Consider the following 14,083-nt stretch of genomic DNA (forward strand, 5'->3'; position numbering starts at 1 on the left):
CTGCCGGGTAAACAGCTGATTAATCATTGTAGTCGTCATGTTACACCATCGATCGCAACAAGCGAAGGCAATGTAGTGACATTAAAGCAATAATGAGCTCGCCTTCAGTGAGACCATCTTGAATAATAATAATAATATTAATAATCACCACAACACCACTTAGCATCAAGAAAGAAGGGGAAAAACACACACACAGGCAGTTTTACAACATTTAGTAGCCAATTAAAATATATTCCAATTTACATAACAATGAAACGATACAGACAAAAAAACAAAACATCTGTAGAAATATTTCTATTAGTTTGTCATATTTATCATTTACAGAAAAACAACGAACGACATCTTTGAAATCCCGATTATAAAAACAGCAAATGATAATTAACTGCTGATATGTTGTCAGATAGTGAAAATAGGTATATTTTGGCTGTAATTCTTTTTTATTTTTTACATGCTGGTTATTTTTCAGAGTACAAAAATATGAAGTGTATAATATCTCTCGTTTTTTTTTTTTTTTTTACAAAAACATACTCTTGTTTTTGTTTCCGCTGCACAAACAGGCTACAAATGACTTCAGCACATGAGCTAAACAAACTGGGAACCGTGAACGTGACCGAATGAGAAATGACTTTCCTTGTAACGATTGAAGAGCTGAATGATCCCGAGTGAGAAATTACATCATACATAGTGCATATAATTCAACAGTATTCTAACAACTTCCTACTTTAAGTCCAGCTTCAAACAGGCCTGAGAACCCAAAGTAATTATTATTGGATATATTTAAATACCTTTCTTGTCCAGGTTTTTCCATCAAACATGAATAGATTGTATTTACGTTTTCTGTATAATGTGATAATTTTAGACAATCACAATGGGGGGGGGGAAAAAAAGCTTCAATGATATTTCAGTGTTTTCCAGCTTTCCTATGATGGTAGAATTCCCCTTTAATGAACAGATGACATAAACCTAACCTTTAAAACTGTGCAACTGCCGTCAGGCCACTGGATAAAAACACAGATGCGTCTCTGAACGAGCTCTCTGTGAGGTAGTGCAGGTTGACAGTCTCCGACAGTCGTTTCTTTGAGTTGCGTCGATGTTCGCCTTCCTAACGGTCGGAGGGTTAAGGCTTGGAGCACTCGTTGGCGATGCGATAAAAACACCGTCTTCTTTTCGACATCATGTGCTACTTTGAGCTGGGCTCACTTATCCTACATACAAAATGGGAAAAAAATCCACATGAATCGTTGGAATATTCCTTCTGAACACTTTTGGACTTTAAAATAAACTTCCAGTGAGTAACGTCCAAAAAACAGCAAGGGTCGAAATTCAAACATATTTTTTTTCCCCTAAATATACAGACATGCTTTAGTTTTTTACAAGCTCAGTCGGTTTCAAGTTTAAAAATGTCCTATTTCCAGAAACGGAGGACGTGCTTTAATAAAGGCCAATAGGCTGACTGCTGCTGTTTGACTGTAATGAAGTGTGGAAGTTTAATTAAGTTAAATACAATAAAACGTTGCTACACTTTGCTGTTAAAATAGAGCAGACCTGGGAAAAAAGAGGCAAGACCATATCGCTGTTCCATTGGTGGCCTTCGGAGTAAGTGTGTTTATCAGATCAGGTTAAAACATGTTTATCTTTTCATTAAAAGTGCTTTTTTTTTGTTTTTGCAACAAGAGACTTGAAGTGAAGAGTTGACTATTCAGAAGAGGAGATACTGTTTGTGCATATGTATGTGTGTGAGTGTGTGTGTGTGTGTGTGATCCGGAGGAGAAAGTGGTACGTCCATAGCGAGAGAAGAAAAACAGCCGGTGGACAGACTGACGGTGTGAAAAGTCATCAGTACTTGCTGCTGGAGCTGTTGGCGAAGCGGCTGACGTAGGCTTCGTAGATGGAGTCCAGGAATGAGCTGTCAGTCTGAAAAACACAAACGAGCACCTTCAGACTGATGCGCTCCCCACGGCCGACGATTCGCGTGCGACACAAACTAGATCGGCAAACTCATAATAAATCCGTGACAGATATCAAACTTTGGTTTTGGAAAGCTCATTTTTACAACTCAAAACTCAAACTGCAATTCGTTCATGGACAGGTTGTTCCACTTGTTATCCATCAGTCGAATGTGCTCCCTTCTTGTGACATTTCCCTCGATGCGCAAACACGGGCGATAAGAAAGCTCGAGAAAGTGGAAAAGTTAATAAGAGACACAATAACTGCAACAATTAAGGTGAAGAAATGACACCCGTGTCTCAGATTTGGCCTCCAAGCAATCACATCCCTTCTATTCATCCTCCTCTTCACCCTTGAAGACCCTTCAGCACAAATCTATCCATTTCACGTCGTCCTTTTTGGTTCATTTGTTTCAGTTTTTAAAATCCTTCAGTTTGACTGTATTCCTACCTGGATCAGATGCATCAGTGTGGCTTGGAGCTGGTTTCTAGACAGGATCCTGGTTTCATCGTGCGACGTGGGCCTCATCAAGCTGGAGGGAGCAGCACAGCTGTCCTGAGCGACAGTTGGCAGCCCGGACTGTGTCTGAATGAACACACTTGGAGAAAGAAGCATGGCGGGGGCTACAGTTGCTGGTATCCTCTGGGGGGAAATGACCTGCGGACAGGAAATGTTATTAGTACTTCAGTTCATTTTTTCTTTGAAATTTGATTTTGTTATTATGAACAGTAATCGAATACGCTGGTCTTTACCTGGAATTGCAGCGCAGCTTTTTGACCCGGCGTGGCCGCGCCCGGGATCGGGACTGTGCCTGGATTTTGGGTGGGGCCCAGGAATCGAGGGGCCAATCCCGGACAGAATCGAGGCGACTCCTGAGAAGCCAGGCTCTGCTCTTGTTGAACCAACTGGAGCTTTTGGAGGAGCTCGTGAGGCGACACCACACCTTGCATATGAGACGACAAGCCTGAAAGAGAGACCGTCAGTTCATTATTGTTGTAAATGTTAGAATGATAAAAGCTTTTGAAAAAGAAATAGAAACTCATGGGTTGTTCAGTCTGTTCAGGAAGCGCTGAGCTCAAAATACAAGCTTTAATTGAATAGCAGAGTTAAATTTGAAATCGGTCGTCTGGTTAAGTGGGTTTGAAAAGAAACATTCACACTGAAATGTGGGAGGAAACTGAAGTAATCATGGAAAACAGACACATGTGCAGAGAGGAAGAAAAAAAACTCCCCCGCAGTGAACCATGTATGTTCCTGCTGTGAAGAAAGTGTGTTATACTATACAACATTGTGCTGCTCTGACTGTTATTTCATTTCAAAAGAAGAAAGAAAAAGATGGACTACCTTGTGAAGGTTGAATGGCTTGATCACTTATCACCTGAGCTGGCAACAAACCTGGAGAGGCACAAAAGAAATGAACACACGCTGCTTCTACGCCAATCTAGAAATCTAATGTTCCACTTTTTCATGAGACACAAAGTGGTAGAGTTGTGAGACAACTAATCAGAACATGACTGTAGGTCCACTTTGTGAATATCGACAGCATGAAAGATTCCCCACCTGCTCCCTGTGCGGTCGGAGCCGTCTGGCCGCTGTGCTGCGATTCAGCCTGAGACTTGGAGAGACTGAAGAACAGCTGCTGGTTTTGTTGAGGTTGAAGGTGGGAACATGACACAGGATTAGTTATCACAGGCTGGGGAGGCAGATGAGGGTTATGCTGCTGCACATGAGGAAGGTTGGGGCAAAACGAAGGCGCCGGCGGGGAGAAGGAGGAGTTGGATGGAGGAGGAGGAGCGTGCTGGCTTTGGAAAAGTCTCTTTATGGGGTCGGGATGAAGCTGCTGCTGGTGGTGGTGGGGGTGATGGTGGTGGAGGTACTGATGATGGTAAAGATGGTGGTGGGGGTGATGCTGCAGCGGAACTCCGTTGTCACACAGCCGGTTCTCGGGCGACTCAGACAGGGTCTGGAGCACCCCTCCAACGCCCCTCTGTCCCTGCATGAGCTTGGCGATGGCCGGGCAGTGCTGCGGTTGATTCGGCTGCGGGTGAGCGGCGGTGGGACTCGGCAGCAGGCCTGGTCTTCCACCATCGTCCCTCACCAAGGCCCTTATGCCTCCATCTGAATGCCCAGCAGGGGCAGCGTTCCCTCCGTTGGAGGTCGCAGCTCTACTGGAGTTCAGTGCTTCGTCGTAGGTGAGCGTGCGGGCGACGGGCGGGCGAGAGACTTTTCCCGTAGAAGGCCCCATCGAGGGGGCAGCTGCCGACGGAGCAGGGGCAGATTTAGGGGAGGGGTAAGGCTGATGCTGAGAGCCAAACAGAGCGGCCAAAGAGAGAGACTTGGGTTCAGCACCATCATTGTCCTGGTTGAGAGAAGAAGAAACAATATTATCAGGTGTGTCGGAGAATCAATAAACATCAACTTTCAGACATCTATTGAAATGTTTCACTACAGCTTGATAAAGGAACATGTATACAAACCTACAGAGTACTTTTTTTATTAAGATATCCAAGTAATCACTCTATACAAACACACAGTGTCAGTGAGGATATAAATATAAACGTCCCCTCCAATTATATTGATGTGTTTGTTAGGGGTGTAATGTCTTTGATACATTTTCGTAGTATATAAACCGGGAAATTATTTTTCTACATATAAAATGAGGTGACCTTGTTCTTAGTTTGGTGTGCAGTTTAATTTCAATCTGACACCTCGGCGAGGTCGACCTGAATGCGGTTGGTGTGAAAACTCTCACTGTACAGCACAGAGTTTTTCTTTACTGGTTGTACTGAATGAAGCTCTGGTGCTTCTCCAAACACTTGTATGGCAGATCGAGTGTGAAGTCTTTCCATATCGCTGACGTTTTAGCCACCATGTTGCTCTGGTGGCGTTGTTACACAAGAAAAAGATTTAAAGGAACGGCTGAGCTCATCAGCTGTATTTACAGATGACTGATCAGTTAAAACTCACTAAAATTGGCCAAAATCCGACAGTTTCAATTTCAAAAGGGCCTCCCAAATAATGATGTAATGAGGAGGAAACCCAATGCGTTCGCCCACATCACTCTTGAAGCTATAACTCACTAAAAATTTTAAAACACGTACTGAGGTGTGGAGCCTAAATCTTGTGCAGTGGAAATGAGCATGAGCATTTTGATCCAAACACAACAGGCAGTATTGTACTTGTATTTCTTCTTTTAGACCGGCGAGGGGTGAGGGGCTAGTTTGTTGTTAAATATTCTTTGTTTCGTTCAAAAAGGTTTAGGAAAAAAGGGCTCTTAAACTAAATCACGAGTATAAATTGCGTTTTAGTAAAACTATGAACCAAGGATGGCCAAACTTTGATCACTGCGAAGGCCGCTAAAATTACACCTTGGAAGTTTTAGCAGTTAGTTGTTCATGTGATAGAATTTCTTTAGATTTTATCCAAGAATTAAAGCTTATTTCCGACAGCGGATCAAATAAAATCAGCCTGTCTGCTGCGAACCACTTTGGACTGTGAAAAGAACTGGAGGTTGTACCTGAGCGTTGGGTTTAACGGGTATCGGTTTGATCAGGTTGGGGTTTCCACAAAGAACGCTGCTGCCGCCAATCTCCTTCGGCTCTGAGGTAGACTTTTCCGGAGAGAGACGTGCCGAGGCGGGACACATGAGAAAATTTCATTATAAGACCGTACATTATCAATTTTCTTTTTTAGAGATGAGACATTTCAACATGTTGAGGTCATATTTTTCCATCTATATACATGAAACCTTTACATCCCACAAAGCTCCATTAATCGTCTAAAATGAGTCTGAATGACTGTTGTGCTCATACCTTGTCGTACTCTGTGCGTGCTTTGGTTAACATCTGGATAATGTCCACTCCTTTTGCTTCAGTTGCTGTTCCTCCGCCTCCTCCTAATCCTCCAATACCTCCTCCTCTTACTCCCGGAGACAACCAGCCACCCTGGGACTGAGCCAAAACCTGCTCCTGCTGGGTCAGACTGCACAGAGAACTCCATCAGTATTTAAGTCCAAGCTTCACCAGTAAATTAAAGCCGTGCTCCCCACTGTGTGTTTTAACCAAAGTAAAAAGAAATTGAGTTTGTCACAACTGGAGCAAAGTTCATCCAAACAAGCTACTGCCATTTGTTGGCTTGAAATCTGAAAATCTTGGCCCCCCGAGTGCCGTCATTAATAAAGCCACATAGTCCGCTGTCAAGCTTTGGCGAGACAATTGTTTAGCAAACCAAAATCTGCTTCTTCAAGCTGTGTTTTCTTTTGCCGTTGTATATATCATCTTGTGGTTACATAATGACTTACATCTTCATCCGCTGAGCGATGCGCCGACAGTCCTCCTTATCATAAAACCAAATGCCGTGGATCACCACTGCAGAAGAAAGAAGAGACGGAGAGAAATTAACTTTATAACTCATAACAGAAATGAGCAAAAAGTGATTTGCAGTGAGAGAGAAAAAAAAAAAGAAAAGCTAAATCAAGTTAGCCTGTTGAATTGATGACACTGCTCATTCATTTCTTAATATTTTCGGGGTCAGCAGACGACAAAATTGGCTCGCTGACCTGCAAAAACCTCACAATCAAATGAGTGCACGGACATGGGGAAGCATAATTTTGCTGCTATGACATCAGTGCGGGCCGGACAGATATGTAAACGGTTTATTATTGGCCTTGCTGGGTCCAAACCCAGGGTTTAAAATGAGTCATTTCCCAGCCAAACCAATGGGAACAGAAGCCAGCGGTGCCATTAGGCAGTGAAACATGGGCCCCAGGAGTCTCCTGAAATCTGTAAACATGGTCAACTCAAGAGGAAAAAAGGAGCCCGCATACATTTCTGTGTGCTGATGGTGATGCAGCATGAAGTAAAGAGGGAGCAATGGATTTTTAATTGCACAGTGAAAATTAGTGTTTCCTGCATAATTCCTCCTTTCTGCTCAGTAGGGAAACATTATTCCAACAAACTAGTAAAAGACTATGATGGACGAACCAAATCCTCAAATCATGAATGTCTTTTAAATACAGTACAATTAAGCTTTTATGGTCATAAATTATTGAATTTACATGGATTTGTTTAAGACAGACATCTCAGATTGGCCTTCAAGCACTTTTTCTTTTCCCGACAAAAATAGAAATTTAAAAACTAGGACAACAGATCAAACTGTTAACAGGTTACCAAAGAAATACAAAAAAAGGAAAGTCACCGCTCTTTAATAATTTATATTATTACATATTTGAGTTTTACCTCAAGTTTCAACACCTTTAATATCACTAAGATTGGTTTTCAATGCAAAATCCAGTATACTGAGTGCTAAATTTAGACATTTAAATTTCCACAATCAAGAAAAGAACAGATAGACTAAACAAATTCAGTCAAAGCAAGACTTTAAAACTTTGTGAAACTCAGCCGGATACTCAATATTCATTTGAATTCCAAGATAGCGAACCCTCATCAAGCCAGCAGGACATCGTCTGACATGTCAACACAATTACTTTCAAAGTGGAACTTGAAAACTGATAAGAAAATCCCAAGACAGAATTAGAAGTGTTAAAGAAGATATGAGGAGGAAGATGGAAGAGAAATGTAATGAATGGAGCGCAGAGGCAGGATGATAAAGTGAAGCGGGGAAACGATTGGGAAAGCGAGTAAAAAATGAGGCCTACACTGTGGTGGGTGGCGTTTACCACATGGTTCTGTTAAAGACAACACACATTCCCACACGCACACACAGACACACACACTTGGCTACAGATGAGGACGGGCAGGCCACAGAGGTCAGTGTGGATAAGTGGAACAGACGGAGCGGGAAAGGCAGAGACACACACACAAGAGTTCAGTTGAGCCTGGGAAAAAAAATAAAAATCAGCCCCGTCCCAAATAAGTAACAGCAGTGGGAGACTGACTGGTGGAGTCAGAGCCACTTAGTGCTCGCTGGGGATGAGACTGTTTGACAGAGACAGAGAGACGCGACTGGGCGAAAGGCAGACAGCTGGAAAATTGAAGAAAATGAAAAAGGACGGATGGAAACAAGTGAAATCTGTGAGAGAAGGACATCAGCAAGTCTATCAAAAGAGTGACAATGAAGTCCTTCAGATGTCAGAACGGAATGAATGAGAGACGTCGAGCTGAAGTGTGAGATAGTAAACTGGAATATCACAAGTGACGTTTCCAACACAAGACAACCCCGTTGATATTCGGCTGCTCCATCCTACACTCAAGTCACACAGAGGGGAGTAAGAAGAAGAAGGGACAGGAACACGACAATATAAGAGGCTGTTTTTCATTGATTATTACAGCTGTCCTGACTCCCGGCCTGTCGGAAGTCGGTGATTCAACAAGACAGAAGCGAGAGAGCAAGAGTGGCAAGGAGGGTGGGAGGAAGACTGCAACCAGAGGCACAACAGAAAAAGTGGCCGTGGCCACGAGGACAAACTCAGACTGGACGTGCGAGAGAGAGAGAGAGAGAGAGAGAGAGAGCGAGCGAGCGAGCTCCAGTCAGGAGACAGGAGGGACCTTATTTGAAAAGCATGCCCAAAACAAGGAGCCAAATCAACTCAAGCGGGAACACCAATGAACAGCAATGTGGGAAGATGCCTTCACTAGGATATTGGCCTAATGCCAGGACTGCATCCTAGAGGAGCGACGACACCAAAACCCTAAACGCAGGCTTTTCATCCTAGTCTCAACAAAGCAAAGGGGGAAGCTCCGTCAGCACCAACGCAGTGAACCCTGCTACTGATTCACAACTGAAGCTGTGTGGTCCCTTCAAACCCTCTGTGACCGCCAAGCAGTGAGCGCCAGCAGACGAGCAGCGACCGCTGCACAACTATAGGATACTGCTGGAATTCGAATGGTGAAGAGGGACTTTGCTTTTTTTCCCAAGTTGTCATCATAACATCCGTCATCTTTTCTCGTTGTGTTCAGAACTCGGACTGAAGACTTTTGAAGTTATTTGTGATGAAAAGAACGGATACACTAACTGGGGCAACTAACTATAGTTTGTCTTGTTAAGTTAAATACGCAAACATATTTCTCAGCAGCAGTGATGTCCAAGATAGATTAATAGTGTTATAATTGCAGCACGTAATCTCCTTTGCGAAGAGATCTCATAGTGATGAAAAACAGAACTGATATTATTTTTGGACGGTATTTAGTCTACTGGAGGTTTGTCACTTTGTCAGTAGTCTAACAGTAAACCATAGTCATGCTGGGAATCGCTGCTATATAAAAGCAAATCACTGCCTCTCTTTGTAGGAATGAAGTGTGTTCAATGGAGAAAAAGTAAATATTTAGACTTAAAGCAAGGGAAACTCTAATCTAAGAAGACAGTACTGCTGTTCAGGCACCTTTACTTCATCCTCTTGTAGCCTACTTACAGTACCTTCAAACTCCTCCGTTACCTGGGACATTTACACTGTTCCATCAGCACAACGTCCACATCTGACAGAAGACAATCATCACAGGAAGAGCCACATCACCTTTGGCGCCAAGCTGCACTAAGCATTTGACCAGAAAAAGAACTCCAGCAGCGGATTTAGACGGCTGATTGTGGACAGACTCCTGAGGAAAACATGCTGAGAGGCCTGTTTCAAAGGAAACTTAAACACGAGAGGCTGGAGGAAGAACCTGAGGTCAGGTTCAAAGGATCGTTGGTGTCAGAGAGAGACCTGGGATACACGTACGTCCGACCGGGAGGTAAGACTGTCGAAACAATTTACAAACCCAATGGATATGTGGCTAGTAGGCAGAGTGTGAGAATTAAATTCAGACTGACATCAGGGTTGACCACAGAGGTGTCCAAAGTATGGATACTTCAAAAGTTTGGTGATAGTGCAAGTTGAAAATGGCTTGGTTAGATATACAACAGTACCTAAACCTCATTCAAAATGTTAAGGTTAAAAAAGTGTGAACCAAAGTGGAATCCAATTTCTGTGTCAAAAACGAATCAACCAAACTGCAGCTGTCAATGCCGATAGAAAAACATGTTCAAATCCTTTCTATGTGATTTAAAAACATTTGCCAGATAAATAACGTCTTGTCCAGGCCGACTCTTTCTCCATTCGGTGTAATATCTTCAAAGTATATTTTTAGCCTGGGGTGCCACTTGTGCCAACTGCCATTCCAGGAAGTTGCAGCAGCACTGAGAGCTACATGTTTGTCTAATGATAAGATTCCACGACCCCTGCACACAGAGGTCACCGAGCTCCGGCACTGGCAGCATTACCAACCGACTGCCATCCAGAGCGGAAGGATTTCAGGTCACTGAGACGTTGATGCAGTTTTCTGGCAATTATTTATCACATGCGTATTACTATACAGTGAAATTGTCTATTTAGATCCAGTTTTTCCTCACGTGAGTTGCTACAATAATTCATTGTAACTTGCACTATTGGCTTGACTAGGGATTGGAACCCTGGTCCTCCACACTCATGCACCATTATACTATAGATGTGCAACAAATGCATAAGAGCTTATGTTTCTTTTTATGTGCAAATGATTGTATGTTCTGGCTTTTTTTTATTACTTTTAGTTAAACGTGGTTATGGAGCAATGGTTGACACTTTTAGATAATTCAGGATTGATTTGACTGCGTAGGTCATTTTCAGAGAGTTCTGCTCAATGTCATGTCAGAAAAGATTAAGCACACATTTACCCTACTCTGAATAAAGCAAGAGGAACAAATGCAGGATGCACATATAGATTTTGTAAAATACATGGTGCTAAAAAGTCTCCAGAAGGGCCAAAAACCCTGGAAGCAGTTAAGAAGATAGAAATCTGTTACCTCACTAACAAAACACTATCTTTTTTAAGTTGCTTTGTCAGTGATTGCCAAAAAACACAATGAGGTTAGACCATTAGTTAGCTATGTATCCACCCACTCTCGAACTCAAAGAGCCCATGCCCAGATTTTCTTTTTGTCTGTGCTGTGATAAGTAGTAATAATTATTTTTTAAATTTCATGCCTTCCCACGACAATTTTAGATGTTCACTTGATATTTATATTCCATTTCTAAAGCACTGAAAACAGGCCAGGTTCATCTATATTCTGCCCCTTCGTGTAATACTGAAGGTCGAACTACACAACTTCGAGGTGTGCATTAGATGTTGTGTGTCAGTTTAATAGACGTTGTGTGTCGGTGATACACAGAGAATACAATAAGGCGATCAAAGCAGGCGGAAGGAATCCACTGGTATCTAAACACTGCATTCCACCTGCCTTTAACGCAGACTGAGTGAGGCCAAGATACAGTGTGTGTGTGTGTGTGTGTGTGTGTGTGTGTGTGTGTGTGTGTGTGTGTGTGTGTGTGTGTGTGTGTGTGTGTGTGTGTAGATTATTGTATCTAATCTCTGCTGGCTGGGTTGGTAGTGCTGTCAGGCTCTTGTCAAACAGCCCAAGTCAGCAATGTGTTTGTGTGTCTAAGAGCCGTGTGTGGGTCTCAGGAGGAGATACGCTGATAAAACTCGCTGGAATACCTCAGCTAAGATCCTTTTATGGAACCGCTAGTCGTACTGTACATGTTCGTTGATAATCTTTTATTTAACTTCTAATGATAGACGCCTCTGTCAATAAATGTATGACATGTTCACACTTTAAAGTCCCTGATAATAACAGGAATCACTTGCTATTTGACAACATTGTTCTGTGGCATGTGATCAAAATAAAGAGGCATGACTGTTAAGATGAATTACTAACAGATTTGAAATAATAAACATTTTGAAATATTATTGTCAATCCCTGTTGATGTCCCTGGACATCCTTTCCATTTACTTTTCTGTATCAGTGTGTCTTCCTGCTTACGTCGTGCATTGCGGTAAAGCAGGAAGGGGTCCTGGAGCTGGAAATCGAGGTCTTTGGTGATGGGCTCTGTCAGATTTTCCATGTTAAGTCGATTCATAATGGTGAAACCATGTCGAGGAGACGCCAGCCTGAAATTAAAAGAGGGGAATTTCATTAAAAAAATAAATCCTGTGCAGTAATGTCAAGGAAATTGAGTCAAAAATGACTGAATAAATATAATACTAAAATAACCATGAAAGAACCGAGTAAATGCAATTACTCTGTGCACAGGGTTGATTTAAAGTGAATAGGGAAAGAGACAATGTAAGCACAAGCGTCTCAATTGTCAGAGAAATTCACTGGAGTGCTAAATGAGCATATCCACAGTTCAGATAGTTTGCATGAATGAACAAAGCTTGTGAAATATAACCATTACCTTGTGTAGATGAAAAGTGTGCCTTCAACTTCTGTCTTCTCCTAAAAAGCAGAGACATAAATTAAACATAATCTCCTTGGGTATCATTTTGCATCTTTTGCCGTTCTATACCGAGTAACACACAACTCCAGTAAATATGAGAATTTTAATTTAATAAAAGAGACAAAATATTTTTTAGTTATGATAAAGATATTTTATTCAGTTTTATTAATATAGCAGTAAATACAACACTATCGGTAAGATTCAAGCGATCCAGATATAGAATAAATATCGATGTAATATATAAGCATATGCTCGAATAATTAGATTTTTCACACAATAAACTTTTGATTCCTGATTTGAACGCGCGCCTAACAGATTTAACGAAGCTAAGCTAAGCTAAGTTAGCACAGACGAGATTTAACCAAACTTCATGCTCACCCACTCATTCGACCTGTTGTTATAAGTATACAGGGCGACTTGGCTGGCCACGTCCACAATGTTGTCGATGTAGGGGTCCTGTCGCTGCAGAGCTGCCAGACTTATATCCAGTCCTTTAGCCGTGAGGCAGCTGCTGTTTCCCGCAGACGTCGCTGTCATTGTTGCCTAGGGATAAGTTAGCTCCGCAGTTAGCCACAGCCGCTAACGGCTTCCACAAATCGGATATACACTTCAAACTACAGGCAAGAGAGGAAGCAGTGGAGTCGGTGGCTGCACGGTAATCTGATTCTATAGTTGAGACTCGCAAAACTTAAAAAATACAGGATTCATGAGCTGTGACTGTCATGAGTGAGTTCGAAAACGGCCATGTTTAATCAGCGAGATTGTAAACAACTTAGACAAGAGTAGCTGAGCCAAGATCGAGATTCGAGTCCGATCAATCAACATTGAAAAATCGATTGAAAGGTCTATTCTTGAAGGATTTCCGGTTTAATGCTTTCAATTGCTGAGTAAAACTCAGACTAAAGTCATCTTATCGCTAAATTAATTCAAACACCATGACATAAACACTGATGTCAGGTAAGCCATGTTATTTGTTTTATTTGTAACCTGTAAATTCAACTAATCAGTAGTGCAGGTGATTATGGTAGATGGTGGTTTGGTTTGGTTTGGTTTGGTTATAGTTCATTGTATTTTGCACGATCTTTAAAAATGGCACAATGTTGAAATGTTACTTGTTTGTATTTTGTATATTTCAACTTGTTTAGGTCTTGTTGAAAGATATGAAACTAAATGCAAGGTTTTTATAAATGTACTCCCATTTATTTGCGCATGTAAAACATTCGGATTTGGCCCATAAATATCTTTATTTAAAGGGTGCTGTGATTTCCTCTTGCTGATCGACCCCTCGAGGAAGAATGAGGCTGTATGTGGCCCCTTGAACTAAAATTAGATTAAAACCCATGATCTATGATTACTCATAACTCCTCATGCTTTCCATTATTTTAGTGTGGAAAGTGATCAAATTAAATAAACATGTAATGCAATATATATTCACAAAAACCTATCACGTCCCCAATTCACAGTCTATATTTCTTCCTTTTTATTTTATATATGCATGCCCAGAAACAAATCCAAGCAAATTTGTTTTGTCATGTTTTATTAATTTAGCCTTAAAATTAATGTTATCAGTCATACTGGTAGAAAATGAAATTTCAGGCAATAACTATTTTACATTTAAAACTATATCTATGCTGTGTCAGTAAGATTCTCTACTTAGATAAATTACCAAGATGAGTTTCTGTCCGAGTTTACAGGAAACGATCCACTGTTGTTGTTTGATGGGTTCACTACTCGTTAGAAATATATAGTGCTTAATTCTATTTTTAGTTTGTGTTCATTCCACATTTCCCCAAGTAACCAGCTCATGTGTCTAGTAATGTCTCTCGTATGCCATTCATCTGTGAGCAAGAGGGGTCTACAGCTGCACTTCTAATGAAATACACTAGG

General features: G+C 41.6%; 1 protein-coding gene across 1 annotated transcript; it reads right to left on the reverse strand.

Annotated features, from left to right (window-relative positions):
- Positions 1-194: 194 nt before the first annotated feature.
- dcp1b (decapping mRNA 1B) lies at positions 195-12,965 on the reverse strand. The gene is made up of 11 exons (XM_080491888.1): positions 12,575-12,965; positions 12,155-12,195; positions 11,740-11,867; positions 6,248-6,314; positions 5,760-5,928; positions 5,465-5,557; positions 3,508-4,306; positions 3,292-3,342; positions 2,700-2,911; positions 2,398-2,604; positions 195-1,914 (listed from the first exon to the last, which is right to left on the reverse strand). Exons 1-11 carry the CDS (start codon positions 12,731-12,733, stop codon positions 1,837-1,839), a joined length of 2,004 nt encoding a protein of 667 aa, XP_080348014.1. The 5' UTR covers positions 12,734-12,965; the 3' UTR covers positions 195-1,836.
- Positions 12,966-14,083: the final 1,118 nt, after the last annotated feature.

This window comes from Lipophrys pholis (assembly GCF_963383615.2).
Source record: "Lipophrys pholis genome assembly, chromosome: 22".
In the NCBI taxonomy this organism is placed as follows: Eukaryota; Metazoa; Chordata; class Actinopteri; order Blenniiformes; family Blenniidae; genus Lipophrys; species Lipophrys pholis.

What these genes read in the sequence shown, in the direction of transcription:
- dcp1b (XM_080491888.1), bottom strand. Translation starts at nt 12,733, where the DNA reads ATGACAGCGACGTCTGCGGGAAACAGCAGCTGCCTCACGGCTAAAGGA. An exon ending in ACACTTTTCATCTACACAAG is followed by an intron (nt 11,868 to 12,154) that starts GTAATGGTTATA and finishes TTTTAATTTCAG; the next exon opens with GCTGGCGTCTCCTCGACATG. An exon ending in CACGCACAGAGTACGACAAG is followed by an intron (nt 5,558 to 5,759) that starts GTATGAGCACAA and finishes TCTCCGGAAAAG; the next exon opens with TCTACCTCAGAGCCGAAGGA.